Source organism: Neodiprion pinetum, chromosome 1 (assembly GCF_021155775.2).
Source record: "Neodiprion pinetum isolate iyNeoPine1 chromosome 1, iyNeoPine1.2, whole genome shotgun sequence".
Classification (NCBI taxonomy): domain Eukaryota; kingdom Metazoa; phylum Arthropoda; class Insecta; order Hymenoptera; family Diprionidae; genus Neodiprion; species Neodiprion pinetum.
Genome location: NC_060232.1, coordinates 26,869,741 through 26,887,020, shown reverse-complemented (window position 1 = coordinate 26,887,020; position 17,280 = coordinate 26,869,741). Strand labels below are relative to the sequence as shown.

General features: G+C 39.0%; 1 protein-coding gene across 13 annotated transcripts in view; it reads right to left on the bottom strand.

Moving 5' to 3' along the window:
• The window catches only part of cno (adherens junction formation factor afadin), a 115,848-nt gene that overhangs the window by 8,403 nt on the left and 90,165 nt on the right, over positions 1–17,280 (bottom strand). For 8 of the 13 annotated variants that reach the window (XM_046636639.2, XM_046636637.2, XM_046636636.2 and 5 more), the window contains 11 exons: positions 10,281–10,672; positions 9,425–9,543; positions 8,340–8,579; positions 6,574–6,853; positions 5,775–6,431; positions 5,333–5,581; positions 4,977–5,123; positions 4,550–4,615; positions 4,318–4,391; positions 3,854–3,972; positions 2,992–3,156 (listed from right to left, as the gene is read on the bottom strand). In XM_046636639.2, coding sequence (XP_046492595.1) covers positions 2,992–3,156; positions 3,854–3,972; positions 4,318–4,391; positions 4,550–4,615; positions 4,977–5,123; positions 5,333–5,581; positions 5,775–6,431; positions 6,574–6,853; positions 8,340–8,579; positions 9,425–9,543; positions 10,281–10,672 — 2,508 coding nt within the window. The other 5 variants (XM_046636640.2, XM_046636643.2, XM_046636645.2 and 2 more) reach the window with 3 other exon arrangements.

Below are 17,280 nucleotides of genomic sequence, written 5' to 3'. Positions count from 1 at the left end.
AATGCTAGTTCAATGTGAAATTTTTATAAAATAAAGTATTCAACTGAACCAGGCAGTGTGACTGTCAAAACACATCGAAAATAGTATCTGCCGGCTTACGCGTTTCTAATACACTATCCAGCGGTGGAAACTCTCGAAAAATCCAATCTCCTCTTTCAAATCTGGGTGTCGGTTTTTGTTCAGAAATGTCTAAATCACTTTTACATTTTTTTCTAATAATTAAAGTTTTCTTTCGTATTGGCTTTTGAACTTTGGTACAATGGCGCTTAACGATTGCATTTGAGCTGGTCTGAAGAGGGGCATCATAATTTCTCGCCAGCTTGGGCTTCAGAGTTACTTTTACCGGACTTTTCTTTAATTGAGAAACGGTATGAAAACTCTTTATTTCATCATCATTGTGAAAATTCTTATTTGTCAGGCGACTGGAAATATTTCCACAGCTTTGAGAAACTAATGGCTTGCTCAAAGATGATGCAGACACGTTTGAGCTGTCAGAATGCATAGCTAATTCATCAGAGCTTTTTGATTTCTTTCTGGTTCTTATAAATGACTCTGGAAATTTTGTTGTTCGTTCACACTTATGGGTCACCAAATTTTTTTGCAGATTTTCATAGTCTTTGTGCATGATTTGCTTTTCACACAAATTATCCAAGCTCTTGGACTTTGGTGAGTTACTTTTAACGATATAGCGTTGTTCGTGTAAATTTTCTTCAGTAATAGATACGGAGCTACTTTCATTTGTAATAATCTCACTTCCAAACTTGGATAATAGTGGTTGAATGTGAAAGAATGTAAGATTTTCGTTTAGAATTTCTGGTGCTGAGACTACCCTTGAACAACTAGGGAATACGAAATACTTTGGCGAATTGTCCATGTGTTCAGCCATATATGGCTCAAAGCTTGACGGTGAGACCAGGTCTTTCAGTGACCAGTATTTCTCGAGTTTATTAATTCGTTTCGATAATTCAAAACCTGGTGATATATTTAATGTACTCAAAACCGTGGGAATAGGACATTTCCCGCAATATTGGGTATGTGAAGTATTGATCATTCCAAAATTTGGACACTTTACAGCATTTTCATTGCTATTGTAACTGCTGTTCGTATTCGATTCTGTTGTTACACACTTTTCAGAATCTTCAGTTTTGTTATCAGCTTCGATTTCTATCTCATGAATTTTTATACATTCTGGTATGAATAAGGGAGCATCGATATTATCTAGATTTGAAAATTCCTTGAGTTGTTGTATTATCTCTTGTTGTTCAGCTAGTGATAACTTTGAATCACTCTTCTTCAATTCGCCTGGCGAATCATCATCATCGTCTATCATCGTTCTATCATCACTAATTTTTGCCGCAACACACAATTCGGTTTCGCTTATCCCACTCAAATGCTTTTTATTCGTTTTCTCTGACTGGTTTTCAACTGTGCCATTGCAGTTTGCACATTTGTTATTGTTGGATTCATCTTTGGCTTGAATGTCTAGTAGAATCATACTCCATTCCTTCTCACGTGTAGTTGAAACAAATTTATCTTGCATAAGTAGATCTGCTTCCGATTTGAATTGTTTATAGCTTGAATTTTTTCTAACTGTAATTTCCGGACTTCGTGGCGACGCGATATCAGGCTCGGATGAGAATTGTCTCGAGCCAATTAAATGCTTTGATTTAAACTTGATAATTCCAGCATCGCCAAGTTTTGAAAAATGCTTAGCCAATGCCGCAACTCGTCCACAACCCAAACGAACCTCTTCTGGAGATTTCCAACATTTGCTAGCATTTGAATCTTCGCTAGAAACGTCACTGTTTAGTCCGCTCAGATCGAGATTCAGTTCAGGCATTATTGTATGCATCTGAGGAGTTGATAAAGCATTTTCTTCTGGAATTTCAATATTTTCACCATTATCTGTAGAGTCTGAGGTTGTACTGCTATTCTGCATTTCACTTGAGTCAACAGTTTCAAAATCGACTTTATTATCACCAGTAGTAGGTATATGTTTCACCTCGATTGATGCTGTAATTACTTCTGCATTTGTCCCAGGTACCGAATGTGAACGCTTTGATGAATTCAACTTGTTACAGGAGCAATATTCGATAAGTTGATTTTTATTTGAACCTAGTTCAATATTTTTTGAAAGCGAATGAGATCTGCCTCCTGATTTGATCGGATTTTTTTGCGATATCTCGATTGGTTTCTTTAGTGTCTTATTATCTAGATTAAAATTTTCTGTCACAGAGCAATTGTCAGTGTGTAAAAATGACTTTGAGCAAGTCTTCTCTTTATAGTGGTCGGTTGATAAGTTTATGTGTAAATTACTGCAATCTTTTGATTTGCACGGAATACTGTGATGCTTGAAATCATTATTGCCGTCGTCTAACTGACTATCGGAAAATACGCTTTCCTGGGACTGACTGGATAATTCTAAGCCTTCGTCAGATTGGTCAATATACGGTATTGAAGGCTCGCTGTCCAATGAAATGGTTCTTTGGTTTATTTTTTCACTCTTGATACCTGTTGCGTCGTTTTCTGACGAATACAGATTATCCTGTGATTGATTTTTAGTAGGAAATATTAATTCAGTCTTGTCATTATTGTAATAACCATATTGAGGAATAACTGGATTTTGCGGTTGAATTTTTTTCCTCATAGGATACGCAGGATAACGATCTATGTGGCTCGGAATAGTCAGGAACATTTGACTCGGTTCTTGAATAATAGGAATTTGTCTCTTATCAACCCATCGTCGTTCAGACCGATTGTACTCTTCATCGACGGGCAATTCGTCAATTGGGCACATCGCTAAATTTGACTGAGGATTGACATTCTGACGTAACAAGGTCCTGTTCTGTGACATTAGACAAAAATTTTGCTGCGACTGGGATTCTAAATTCTGTAGTCCTATAGTTAGCTTTTGCGAAGTAGCTTGATTAGGGTATTGAAATCGATTAAAGTACTGCATCCTAGGTAATTGGTTCTGGGTTACTGTCGCACCTGGTTGAATATAGTCCGCCTCCCAATCGACCAAGTGTTCTTGGTATGCCGATTGCTTTGGTACAGATAAAAGATTGCCCATCGAGTGCGACGTGGAGGGTTGGGGAGCCTTGTCTGGTATTCTTGGGGGCTCTAAGTGCTCCGACTTTGGTCTGGTCTTATGCGCTGCTTGGAAAAATTGTTAGTTAAGCGTTAGTCAAGCCCAAAATGAGAACGAAATATGCATAGAAACAGAATAGCGATAAAGATATTTGTTCCTGATGTATACAAAGAGATGATGCAATTATAGATTGATATTAGATAGAAACAAGAAAATAAGAGCTGACAAGTAAAATGTAAGTTATATACATGGCATAGAGACAAAATTGTTCAATCGCTGAATCTTATTTATTTCAAAAAGGATGTATCGAATTTAGCTCGTAGTGTATTCAAGTAGAATACTACAAATAGAAATAATTCATAAACACGTAGTATAATACGATTACAATAATACTGAGCAATTAGCCAATTTTGCCAAACACGATCTAATACCACAAATATAAAAGATCTGTGAACCATTGTTTATAACCATCTGCAAACCCAATGAAATTATGCAAGAAAGAAAAATAATTTCCTTCGGCATGATGAATGCATTTAAGACGTACACTTTGCATGAAAAAATGATTATGAATGATCTCTGACATACAATAGTAAGCAAATTTTGAAGCCAATTTAATCTGGCAAGCAATGAAGCAGTTCCTCGGGTTTTCTGATATACATTTACGCGACCGTTTTATTTAGAAAATCATAATCTTGTAAGATGGAATCCTAACTGAACGGGTTAAATTTTTTTGTAAAGATAGCAAATTTTTCTTATGTTCACCTCTGGTTGTGACAGGGGACTGTTGCGATAACAAAGTAGCCAATCCGTGATATATTGCACCTTGTTTAGCCACCTCCAAAGTGACTATCGGACCCGTACGAACAAGATATTCAGCAGCTCTGTAAAAGTATGAATCTATATTACTTTTCTCATATTCCTTGAACAAAAATTTTAAAAGTCAATTATTTACATGAAAAATTATTTTGCTGCACTAGAAGAGTTTGGTGATTGTTTTCTATTAGCTCAATTTGCTCTGGACAGGTATTTTCAAATAGAAAGATAGGCGCAGTAATAATCTCTAGTACTCCGAACTACATGAAGCGCAATTATCGCGTTTATGTTCGCTTTACGTGTTTCATATCATTAATTAATTACAGTCTTTATAAACATCAGAGCAATTAATTCTATTTACGGTGTGATTAATAAACAATAGTAAGATATATAAATACGAAGTAACAACTTACTTTTCTTGAGTAATACCGACCAAACTCTGTCCATCTACTTTCAATAATTGATCTCCTGCAGTTAATCTACCATCCTGAAAACATGACGTGAACAATAAATTTGATATTCGTTTGGATACATAGTGAAATGAAATCAAGGAGACAATGTCAAATTTGGTACGATCTTTAGTCTCCTATCGTTCAAAAAAGTGTATACAATTCTGTATAAAGATATGTATGTAGGTGAACTTACAGCATCAGCAGCTCCTCCTGCTACCACACTCTTGATGTAAATGCCCAACCTTTCCTGGCCAGATCCCTGGAACCAAATGGTAGAAAATTAAAGTAAAAAGTTATATACTAGAAAGAAACTACTTCTACAGAAAAAGAAGATTATTCAACAGGAAATGTACTCTCAAAAATTTGATGTCTAGTGGAGCAGCTGTTGAAGTGTTTACAGTCCAGTGATTTCATGGGAAAACGTGTTTCTATCATACCAGTGCGAAGTGAAAATCAGTTTTTATTTAGCCGAAGTAATGATGAAAATTGTAGTATTTTCAGTTAGCTCAAGAAATCTTTGTTGACGTAATGTCAGATTGACTTAATCCAAGTAAGAACCACGAGTTTTATTAACGTAAACTCATCTTCACTTTGAACATGCAGTGTATTTTACGGCATACCTTAGCAGCAACTATGCTGAGTCCCATGCCATTGGTGGACTTGTGCAATTTTATTACTTGAATTTCAGGCTGGTTTTGACTCGATGCTTGCCCAGAATGACCCGAGTAACCGCCAGACCTGTTACTCATGGCGCTCGGGCTCCGAGGCTAAAAAAAATACACTTCTAGTTAGAAAGTGTTTCTCAATGTCGGGCGAATGAATTTTTAGCTAAAATTAAGCGTGTATCAACTTGATGATCGGAAGACGATTATTCTATCTTTAGAAATATGTCCAGCTTTGAACCAGATAGCAATTCGTAATAACCGAATTCCAAACTGATACACTATGAATTTTACGGCATTGTGCAAATTATTACATTGTTATGGTGGTCGATCATGTAGATAGTCCAATATCCGCTACTTGTAGGCTGTGGAGCCATTCTGCACAAGCCATCTCTCTGCAATGGTGCAAGGAATTCCGCCAAGCCTGGTGGTACTCCTCTAATCACTTCGCAGCTGTAGCCATCCTCCGGTAGTAGCAGAGCTAAAGCTAATGTCGGTTCTTCTTCCAAACGGATTTCCCGTCCATCAGCACGAGCTAGTTCATCTGCCACACTTTCAGCCACCTTAATAGCAGATTAAATATAAACAATGTTTAACATAATTTATGCTAAATCACGAAGAAAACTTATGCATTCACATATGCTTCAACTTCCATATCTGAATTTATAGCAGTTGTACTGGGTTAATTGTCAGCAATAAGTTGTCAATGATTCAGAGCAATATCGAGATTTAGTTACGATGAAAGCCAATACTCACTCGTACAACATTTTCAATTAATTCCGCCGGTAATCTTGGCTCGTCAGCTGCAGATTGATACTTCTGAAGCAAGGCTCTAACTTGTAATGAGTTAAGTTTGAAGCAATTTGAACTTAAAATCGCCAGATCGTCCGCATTGTATTTGGGCGCCTGAAGGAGGTGTGTAGCTTGCATGATGGTGGCCAGATGACATTGACTAGCTAAATCCAGACCTTGCCTATCAGCCCAGGTCTCCAGAGCGTTCAATCTGGCTTTTAATCGACGTCCGAACCATCTAACGCACAAGTTTCCATTCGAAACAAGAGCGTTAAACGCAGTTGCATTTATAGCGTGAAATAAATGGCTGAAGAGTTGAATGGTCAGTGCAGCATTGACCCGACAACGTCTGAGCAGTGCCATCGTATTCGAAAATATTTGCATGACTCCTGCTTCCTTCGCTGGTTCATCGGCATCTGCCATAAATTGTGACATTGCTGGGGCAAGTTCCAGCGATACGCATTGCACGAGAGATGCAAAAGCCCTGTGTACAGCATCCGCCAATATGTCTTGAGCTCGGGTTGAAAAGGCCCCAACGTGTCTGTCGCTCTTGAGCATATGCAAGAGCTCAGAACCATTGGCAAGCCACAGAGCTAAGGATGAGGCGTCCATGTATCGTTCCTTGAATAAAATATCACGTGTGTAATGGATTTCATCAATTTAATCTTCATTGCCATATTTATTACTGAGTCAATACAGATTTTATGATCATTAAAATGAACAATTTGACAACGTGCGATTGTTCGCTGCCTTGCTTTCTCACCTTGATCACCCGTTGAATCATAGTAGCCACATTTGCGAGCATGACTGTTAGTCTGTGAGCTCTTTCCGTGGGTTGTAACTCTGGTCTGTAATGAGTGCTAGCCCGGTATCTAGCAGCTAGGTACAAAGTGTAAGTCGGGGCCAATTTAAACTGTGGAGCGGATGGTTCGACGTCGGTAATAACTGCGTGAAGAAACGCTTCCTCAGTTTCTTCAAGGAATTCCAATACAGCCGGCAAAATTGGATCTGTACCTCTAGGATGTCGATCGTATTGTGATAGCCTGTGAACAAAGAGATAATACTGAAGCTGCAGTCCGCTACAGTTGCAATTAATCCTGATTTGATCATCAATAAGCGTGTTTCAACGTGAACCAGCTTTACGTGACGTTAGATTTTGTTTTGGCTATTACATACTATGGAAAAGTTTTTATTTAATTACGTTAACGAGGATAATAGTTTGATGTATAATTGAATAATACGGTCGACTATACACATGCTTTGTTTAATCTTCGACATTTTAATGATATATCAACATACATTGCATAATACCGCACATTGCGTGGCTACATGCATGATCTACTGAGAAAATAAAAAATTTTAACATACGTGAATATGTGGTAGACGAAAATGGATTATATTAGTTTAATTATCTTTCCAGAGAATTCGGATGAAAACAAATGAACATTCTCAAGCATAATTTATTATTTTCAATTCGTTTTGATTCAAAGTTTGGGTGTAAAAATATATGATATAACTTCGTTATTGTTCCGCAGATATTTCACATTTATTACCAATTTACTAGGCACCAATATATTCATGAAAAGGAAATTATATTCCAATCTCTTGAACGAATCAACAGTACAATACGGACCATTCAATTAATAATGTAATACAAAACTGTGAATTAATAGATACAACAAATTATGTACATGAACGATACAAATGCAAGGAACATTTCTGGCGCTATATGCAAATACTACGCTAAAACAATTAAGCATAATAATACCGTGACCTACGAGTTTATCGTACAAAATCGCTATTCACGAGTTGTTAATTACTCCACTACGTGCATGATGAATACAGCCGTCTGATAATCGTTTAGGTAGAAGTATTCAAATGAATTAAATGTTAATTCTGAAAATTTTTAATCGCGTCATCTTTTTTGTCTGTTATTTCCTATTCAACGATAATTATCTGGATAAAAGGATAACTGCTTTTCACAGATTCATGAAGGTGCATGGGAAATTGAAAATTACGGTTCAAAAATAGAAGCTTAGAACTTTAATTTTCCCGAACAGTGTATAAAGTGTTTGAAAAAAACCGGAGTTGAATACGGTGATCATCATTTCTCCGTAGCACTCAATCCGAACTGGGTGTGTAACTTTCGTATCGGTAACACATGATTTCATACAACCTAAGTACATCACTTCGCGGTAAATTGATTCTCTAAAATAAATTTGGCTAACAATTATTCGACTAACAAATTATTTGAATAGAGATTCAAGCTTTTTGCACGTCTCGCATGAGGTAGCATATAATTTATATTTCGTTAGACTTTTTTTTTTTTGTCAAACATACAGTCAAATCTGTATAATTATATACATATTATACGACCAATATTTTCGCATGAATTTTGATCGCCCGTCGGACGCAGAGGACGAAGAACAATTTCGATGGTTCGAAACGCGATGTTCTTATCTCGTACCCGCAGAGTGAAATAAGGGTGTGATAAATGATCGCCTGGATCTACGCATGGGAACTCCTTACCTGTTTCCATCTCGACTGCTAGTGAGACTCGCCGTCTCGACATTACCGTCGAGATCAAAGGTGGTTTCGTAATTGTGCGTGGCTTCTGGCGTGTGTGCATTTTGCGTGGGACTTCTTGCGGTTGCAGCTGCAGATTTAGTCGGGCTAGGTGGATTCGAGCCACCCCCACCGTTTGGGGTCCCTGATCCCGATCTATATTTTTCGGAATTGACTTCCTGACTTGTGGTGTCTGGCGAACGTCTACACAGGGCGATGATGTGCGCGGAGTAGCAACGTGCATGATGGTGAAAATACAAGGAAAATAACAATACACATAATAATAACAACAACAACAACAACAAGATTAATAACGACGCAGGCGTGAATAAAATAAGGATAAACTAACATATCAAACCCTTAAACGAAACTGGCCCAGGTTCTATTCGGACATTAAATCCATCTATCCGTACGTTGGGTCGTTCGATTCAAACTCACAAGCTTCCCGACTCTGGAGTCACGATTTTTCCCCCCAACAGAGTTGAAAAAATATCGCTTATCGGCAGCTCGGGAAGATCGCCTGGTATATCGAAACTCTAGTAAGTGCTGATAAGTACCGATCGCGGTGTAAAGCCGATAATAAAATCCCAAAAATAGCCGATTGACTCGTGGGAAAGCGATGCGGCTTCGTTCCACTCGACTTTGTCATCCCACCTGCCATTAGCGTTCCAACAACCAGCGGCCCGCACCTGTACATTCGTCGTAGCAATCGACCATCTGTCGAATGAACAGGTCCGGGCAGAAATTAGGGAGCGAACGTTGTTTTCGTTTTTTTTTTTTTTATATTTTTTTTTATATTTTTTTTATTTTTTTTTTCTCTCTCGTTAAAACGATAATTCAGTTTTTGCTAACGTATACATGGTATGTACGACAGAATTTTCTGAGGCGATCTTCGAGGCTTAAGCAGAGTCTCGTTACAAGGAAGTTTGAATAAGTATGAACAAGCAAGGAGATCTTAACGTTTTAAACAACATCGATTTTACGTCAGGCTTTCAAATTACTAATCAGAGTTGCGGGATACTCAGCTGCAGGGGGATAAAGCGGCTTACCTGTCGTAGGAGTAATCCAGTTGTCTGTTCGAGTCGTGTCTCTGTCGTATCCGATCTTCAGGAACCGGATCAATGAACCTGAAGGTGTGCATCCTGCCAAATTTGATTATTGCGCCATTCTGAAAAACACGTGAAACGAGAAATTTTACGCCATGCAGGCTCGTGAGGAAAGATCTCGACTCGTCGAAAATTTATGCCTTAATTATTTGTAATCGTATTATCTAGGATCGAAACGAATATTCATGACGACTGTTCGCCCTCTTGGCTATTCACGTATGCACGTACGTAGTTTCGCGTAATACGCAAATCCACACGTTCTCTGATTAAATATTTACCTCTTATGCCTTCTCCTACGCGCCCCAAGCCAATTGTTATTCATTTAACAACCTATTGTCTTACTAGCTAAATTAGTTCGGGTCAATAATTTAGCTAACGCGTCATTCTCAACTACAGAAATTTCGTCAAGGGTTTACCTTACCGGCTTAGTACAACGTAATGCGTCGTACGCCAGTCAATCATCCAGTTTTCGCGTGCAGCTCACCATATACATTAGTCGGTACATCCGTAACTGGATATCTCTCAAGTAGGTATATTATCGTTAAACTTCGCAACCCTATCGGAACGTCGATGCGTAAAAAGTTGCCACAGCGACGAAATACGCGCGCTTTTTTCTTTTTATTACTTATTTATTTTATTTTATTTTATTTTATTTTATTTTTTTTACGTAAAAGTACCGGTACAATTTCCCCTTCTATTCCGTGTTCCAGAACTTGAATCAAAAGACGGGTGTATACGATAAAAGAAAAAAAGTAAAAAAGAAAGAAGAGGCAGGAAAAGATTGAGCGGAAGTACAAACCTGGAGTATGGTGGTCTGATATATCCTCTGGTTATTGACGTATGTGTGAGCGTCCCTGGAACACGGGGTGAGCGTGACAATGTTCTCCGTGAAAGCGATCACGCAATGCCTTGGCATCACCGTCGGTCCAGCAAGGGTCAAGGTCTGAGCTTGTACAGCCTGAGGTCCGACCGGTCGCTCGGATCCAACTTCCGTTACGTTTGGCTGAAGACGGTGTCGCACACCGCCGCCGCTCGGTATTTCCGTTCCGTCCGGATTCAATTCCAGAAGGAAGGGAAGACGCTCGTCCTCGTACCGATGGTCCAGGTCGCTCCATTTACCCGCTGGTTTCTTCTTACGCTTCCTCGGCACGTAATCCGCTGGTCTACGCCTCACGTGGAACATAATGGATCCTGAAATCAGAAAGCAATCACCTTAACACCAGTCGGGTTTACCTTCGGATGTGTTTTCCCTTTCCTCATGTCACCACGCACACCTTATACGGAAATATTTTATAGCTAAGCTCTTTATTTACTATGTACTCAATATTTGCCCGCAAAATTGTCTGTACGGATGATCGGATGAATAATTCGAAGCTGTTGGCTTGATCGATCATTGTCAAAGTTCTGCGTTTGAATTGGATTGACTCTGCGAGAGTACCAATAGTGGATAATGAATTTGCAATTGACGCAGACGGGTGTTAATTTTTGTTCCGTGGTTCCGTTTGCTAACAATTATCAACGCCGAAAACACTACTGCCGAAAAGAAACTTCCTTCCTTTCGGATAATCCATTTGCAGGATGTGACATCTTATGCGAAGTCGTAAAAAACAGTGTCTACGTAAACTGAAACTTTTACGATTGTATAACGTTGACCTACGCAGAACTCTGATATGGGACGCTGAAATTCGGCAACAAACAATAGCTATTCTTTTTTAAATCGAAAAACCGTTTATCGCTAACCCAAATCAATTTTCTCACACAAATTATAAACATCAGTGAAATATCTATTGCGCAAAGAAATAAGAAAAAGGATAAAAAAAAACAAAAATGTAATCCATATCAATGGGAATCTTTCATCACAGGAAATGAAGCATAATAAGATACAGGTTTCTATGAGACATTTATAGGATTATTTTTAACTTGACAATACCCGCGTCCCGATACCTTTGTCCGAACGTATCGTTTCACTCTGCAAATCAAGAGTCGAGCGAATGACGCGGGGACGAAGAGCCGCCCCTAAATCAGACAGACCGTGACGCCAACGACAAGACGTTACGTTATCCGTTACGTTCAAGCAAACGTATATAGGTATGTGTAGAGTGTACTATACAGTTTCACGTATCTTCAACACCGTAGAGTTTCGTGTATGGGTAATTGTTGCAAGAACCGAGCGCATCCTGTCCCGTCGACATATTACGACTAACCGTATTTCCCATACAAAAGAGATGCATTTAGACACTTAAAAAAACTCCGCGACGATTTACACTAGTATTTTTTATAACCAATTTTATTCTTTCCGGTCAGACACTCGGGTTCTGACGGTAAATTTAACGACGGTAAATAAAGGAAGGGATTGCATAGTTTGTCCCGGTATTTAATTCACAAAAACTTACAGTGACTGATCTGCTGCACAGTCACAGTGTCGTTCGAATCTTTATTGCTGCGCATTATATCAAACGAGAATGATAATAAGCGGGTCGTCGAGCTTCGAGATATTATACCAGTATAGATCATGCTTTATTATACAGTTTAGACGATTTTTTCTTTCTCTGTGTTTCGTTCGTTAATTGATAACGACAATTTCGTCAGTAGCGGTAAAGTGAAACACGACGATTATACCGCCCCTTTTTACTTCGTACGTTCTTTTTCATTCATTCTTAAACAGTCCCGGGCCGCTCTGTGACGGTTGCTCGGGCAAAAACCTGACTAGCGTGTCGTTAATAGCGAATATATTTGCGTAGATCTAGAGCCGGGGATGATCGCTATCGTGCGAGATTGAAACTGTGCTGATTTGTAGTTTTAAATCTACCGTACCTGCTGTGAATAAGTATAGAAGTATGGCGATTAAACTTGATGGTGAACAGCTTTGTAAAATTTTAACAAATTGCACCATTTTTGACAACCACCTCACCCCTCCGTCTCAAAAAATAAACTTAAGGAGGAAAATAGAGTTTCGGTACGAAGGAAGAGCGCCAATGATTACCTTTCAAAATCATGATATATCGGTGCGAATATCGTATGGATGGTGTATAATAATACATATATATTTATATATTATGGATCAGGAACAAACAGGAGACGTTCGGGTATCTTTTAACAATTTTCCGATGGCTGAACAAATATAATAAAGAAGGTTGACGCGGAGCATAAATCGCGGTGCCGGCTAGAAATACGGGGAGAGAGAATGAATGATACACCCACGAAGTTATACACAGACGTAAAGAGAAAAGTCAAGATACGCTCTTATAAACAGATTAACCACATTGATCATGTCCGCAGTCGTGTCCTGGTACCTTTAACTGTAAATTTTACGCACAGTAGAAACAAACTTGCGACTAGTTATGGCTCTGTTTTCTTTTCCTTGAAACAAAAAGAAGAAGAAATAAAGTTTGAGACGAGGGTTGGGGTTGGGCTCTGGATAATTTCATGGAATGTCTTTGGAGCTGATTCGAAGAGATACGCTGCAGTTGTTCACGCATCACTTATCATTCAACTATTTACACATGTACTCAAGACGAATGACACTTTACCGCAACAACCGATCTTCGACTTCCAGCCCATTATCACGTCCGGAAAAAAATACTTTTACTTATATTATGGAATTTTGTCGGTTTGAGAGAAGAACCGAGAAGAGACACTGCGCGAAGCGCGGACGACCGTGAAGCTTAAAACTGTAGGACTGGACGGCGGAGACGAACGGCAGACGTGAAAGCTCTAAAAATAAAGTCACAGAAGCAAGGAGACCACTGTTTACAACGCTCTGCGTGTTCCATGACCCGTGTGCGTTACTCTTTACGCTTCTCAGGCACGCAAGTTACGCCAGATGTCTTTATACGTTGAAATTCGCGAGACCGTAGATACGGAGGTTTCCATAATTTGCTAAATCGTACGATATTTTTGGCTTTTTCTATCCAAGTCACACTTTGTCAATCTTTAGAGTTTTAGAGTAGCTGTTATTCCTAGTTATTGTTACGTGGAACTGAGGAGGGATTTTTACACGTGTGTAAACACAGCTGACGTGTTCGACTACAGGGCACCGATCTCGTTCTCTCTTTCCACATCGAAAATCTCGAATCACGATTTGTCAAAACGTGACCAGGTCTGAAAGCGTGCAAACACGCGTGTCGTTGTTTAAGGGTAATTAGAAACGGCAGAAGGTTCGTTAGTTAGCAGAACAAGACCGCGTCAGGAAGTAACTCGGCGCCGAAACTCACCGATATCTTGACAAAGTGAAAAAATTGCGTCACCGTGGAGTTTCGCGTCTGCCTGGCTAATTGGCAGAAAATGAATGTAAATTCAAAGATGGAGTAAAAGTTGTGAGAAAATTAAAAAAAAAAAAAAAACTCGGAACAGAAACGAGGAGAACGAAAAGGCGAAATTAAATGAATAAATTTACTCGTACGCGGAGAGTTATTTACTCAAATTTACTGCATACAATGCCGGGACGGTCTCTTGAGGAAGGTTTGAAACCTTAATAGAGAGAAATATCCAATTTTCGGGGTTGGTTAAATTTTTCAACGAGTGAAAACGCTGCAGGTTTTTTTTTTAATCGATTACAGCGAACGAAGATAGCCAATAACTTTACTAATGGAGCATAAAAAAACGCGAAAATATGATAGGTGATTATTTGATGAAAAAAAAAAAAATGGAACTGAAACCGTATACTCATTAGAGAACGTTTTGAGGTCGTCGGGGAAATTTAAAATTATCGCAACGAGGGAGTATAAAAATCCACTATCGAGAATGAATACAATCTACATCGTATGGATTATTTGCTATCAGAGAACGATGGAAATACGATGGACAACGTGCGTGGCATTGATGATAACCGCGAGTACAATAATTGTTATCTCTTGATCGGACAAGCAAAAGTGGAGTGAAATTTGCGGAAACTAGGTTACGCCGGGCGTAAAATAGACGTTGTGTGCCAATGAAAGTGTGTACAAAGCTAATCGACGATCTCTCACGGTTTATTATGTCCTTACATACACCCGCATTGAAATGAGCGGCGTTTTCATACGTATAAATTTTTTATCCAGACTGAACGAATATAAATTACGAATGAAGATAAATCCTTTGCTATGAAAGAATTCGCTGTCGCAGCGACAGCAAAGGCCGGGAATAAATTCAACCGCATGTGATACAATGGACGATGTCGAATATCGAGAAAGATAGTAGAGAAAATTCTTAAATTTAATCTCCCACATTAGCGGAGCGGTGTAAGAATTATTTGGAATAAAACTCGTTAATCGCTACTGTTCGGTAAAGTTCTGGCAAGCGCGTTTTATCGTTGGCTTTAAATATAAACTGCTGAAGGCACAAATTTGTAAAAGTGTAAAAGACCAATTTATATTCGTCGTTATCTCGTAATCTGAGTATAGTTTCAGATTGATATTTAACGAAGGATTGTATCATCGATATAAAAATCTACGGTACAAAAATTTATACGCTGTTTAAATTTGGTCGTCAATTACTGTAGCGGTTCAGTGATACAACAAATTGGAAATTTAGCAGTAATTCAAGCCGGCCTTGGCTCAGGATCGACCTTTTGTGCCTGACACCCTTTGACCAGTGAACCGCAACTGTACCACATATACGTGGGTGGATTTCACCGTAACGAAGTGTGGGAGCTGATTTTGGCACACTGCTATGACGTATAACCTATGTAAATATCTATATCTATGTCTCGGTCGTTGAAATGTCAGTGAAACCGACCCGATATCAAAATGTGAGCGACAAACTCAGTCGTGAATCTATGAACACACACGAATCTGGATGAATGGATGGGTGCGTTCTACGGGCTTAGCCGGAAACCATGTAAAACCAACAAATCGCATCAAAGTGTCCTAATTCGTCCAATATACCAGAAACGCGTACTCTGTAGCAAAGTTTGCGCCTATAACTTCGCAGGGTTGTGCACGTGTCTTGAGAAATGAAAGGTGACACATTTTGAAAGGATTTTGCAAGTTTCCAATGAAATACTAAACAACTAGAAAACGAATAGCTTGAATTATTCTAAGCATCGTTCAAACGCGCGCCTTTTTTCTGACGTCAGAAAGGTTATGACCAATGAGAGAGTTTCGCTGTGCCGAGACAGGGTGTGTTTTAAGTATAGAGAGGGACAGGTACGGAAGAGACAACGATTGTGTCGGAAGTTTCAGTAAGAAACTTCTGACGTTTAAAAGTGATCTAGAATCAAGTGAAAATATAAATCTAGAATATAAATAATCAACACGGTTCCGTAAATTTTAGGTTACTTTCACGAATTATTCTTTATATTGATCTCGAAGCAATCACGATATAAAACATTACGAAGTTCAGGGACCGAAAACCAAGGCATGAGTCCATCATGCGGTTAATAAATTTGAGAGTGCCGAGAATTGATTCTTTCCCGTCAGGGATATAAATCTAAGAGATTTTTCACGAACGCGAAATTGCGTTCGGGCGATCGGAAAATGGGTTGTATAGATATCGGAGCCAATTCAATATCGTAGAGTGTTATACAACCTTGTAAACCATCACGAGCGCTTTACTAGCTGCGTAGGTACTCGGTGTTGGCATGAAAATGAGACACGACACGATCAGATATCGCCATACATTGTGCATGGTGTTACGTCATTGAAATTCTCCGTTGGGAGCGTGAACGTGACCTTAGGAAAAATCCCTGGGACTGCAGGCTGCAGCAGTGGTGTCGGTAAGAGGACGCTATGCTTAGGAAATAATGAGCATTGTTGTTTATTTTTATTTTTTTCTTAACAAGCAACCAACGCTACAGTCCATGGTTGTGATTGAAGCGACTTTGAGTATCAGTCGATAAATTCATGGAAGAATGACTAAAAGGTAGCGTCATATTCGTACTTAGAAGGTACGTTGATTCCTTGTAATTTGACGAAGCTGAGGTTAACCTGGTTTGTTCGAAATTTAAACGCTACCTTCTCCCAGTTACATATGTATAAAAGTGTACAATTTCTTTGGCCGTTGAATGATGAGGTTTAGCGTGAAAAAAAAAGTTATAATATGACTGATAAAAGAAAGGATATTATACGCGAATAGGTTGAACAGAGAGTTGCATTGTAGGAAATTTCATGGGATTGTGAGCAACAATGCCACCACGAGTCACGCCATCTTGAAATTACACCTTTCATAACGGATGGAAATAATGTAGCCAGTATTGTGAGTAGGAATCACACCTCGGACTCGTCTTTCAACGTTGAATTTCATATACCTTCAATGCCGGAACCGTATATATAGGATAAAGTACAAGTCAATTAAAGTGACATGTGTTGTTAAATTAATAAAAACTACTGCAAATGTATGAACGATACGAATCTGCTATCCTTAAAGTCTGAACTGGAAATGCACAAGGATGCAAATCGCGGTGTAACTCTTGCAATTGGATTAGGTGCTGATTACGTAGCGCATTAAAGTCCCCAGTGTTCGCGTACAGAGAGGTTGTTTTCAATTCCACAGCCCATGACGACTCGCTGCTAACGCGAGCTTTGCACAAGTTCCGTGAAATCTCTTGGCGGTTTTGTGTTTTATTACTTTTAATTTATGCATCCACATTTATATAATTCATTGATGTGCACTCGGCTAATTAAAACAGTTTTCCGCGTATAATTATACCTCGTACACCTTGCACACCCACTCCAGGATTAGGACGAGATAATAAGCCAAAGAAAAACACATCTATTTTCTTTCTAACGAGCCTAATGTTCCCAGTCATTACACGAAACTTTCGTGATATCCAAACAAAGGCCAAAACTGACGCCGTGGCGTGACTGGCGGTACGCATTTCT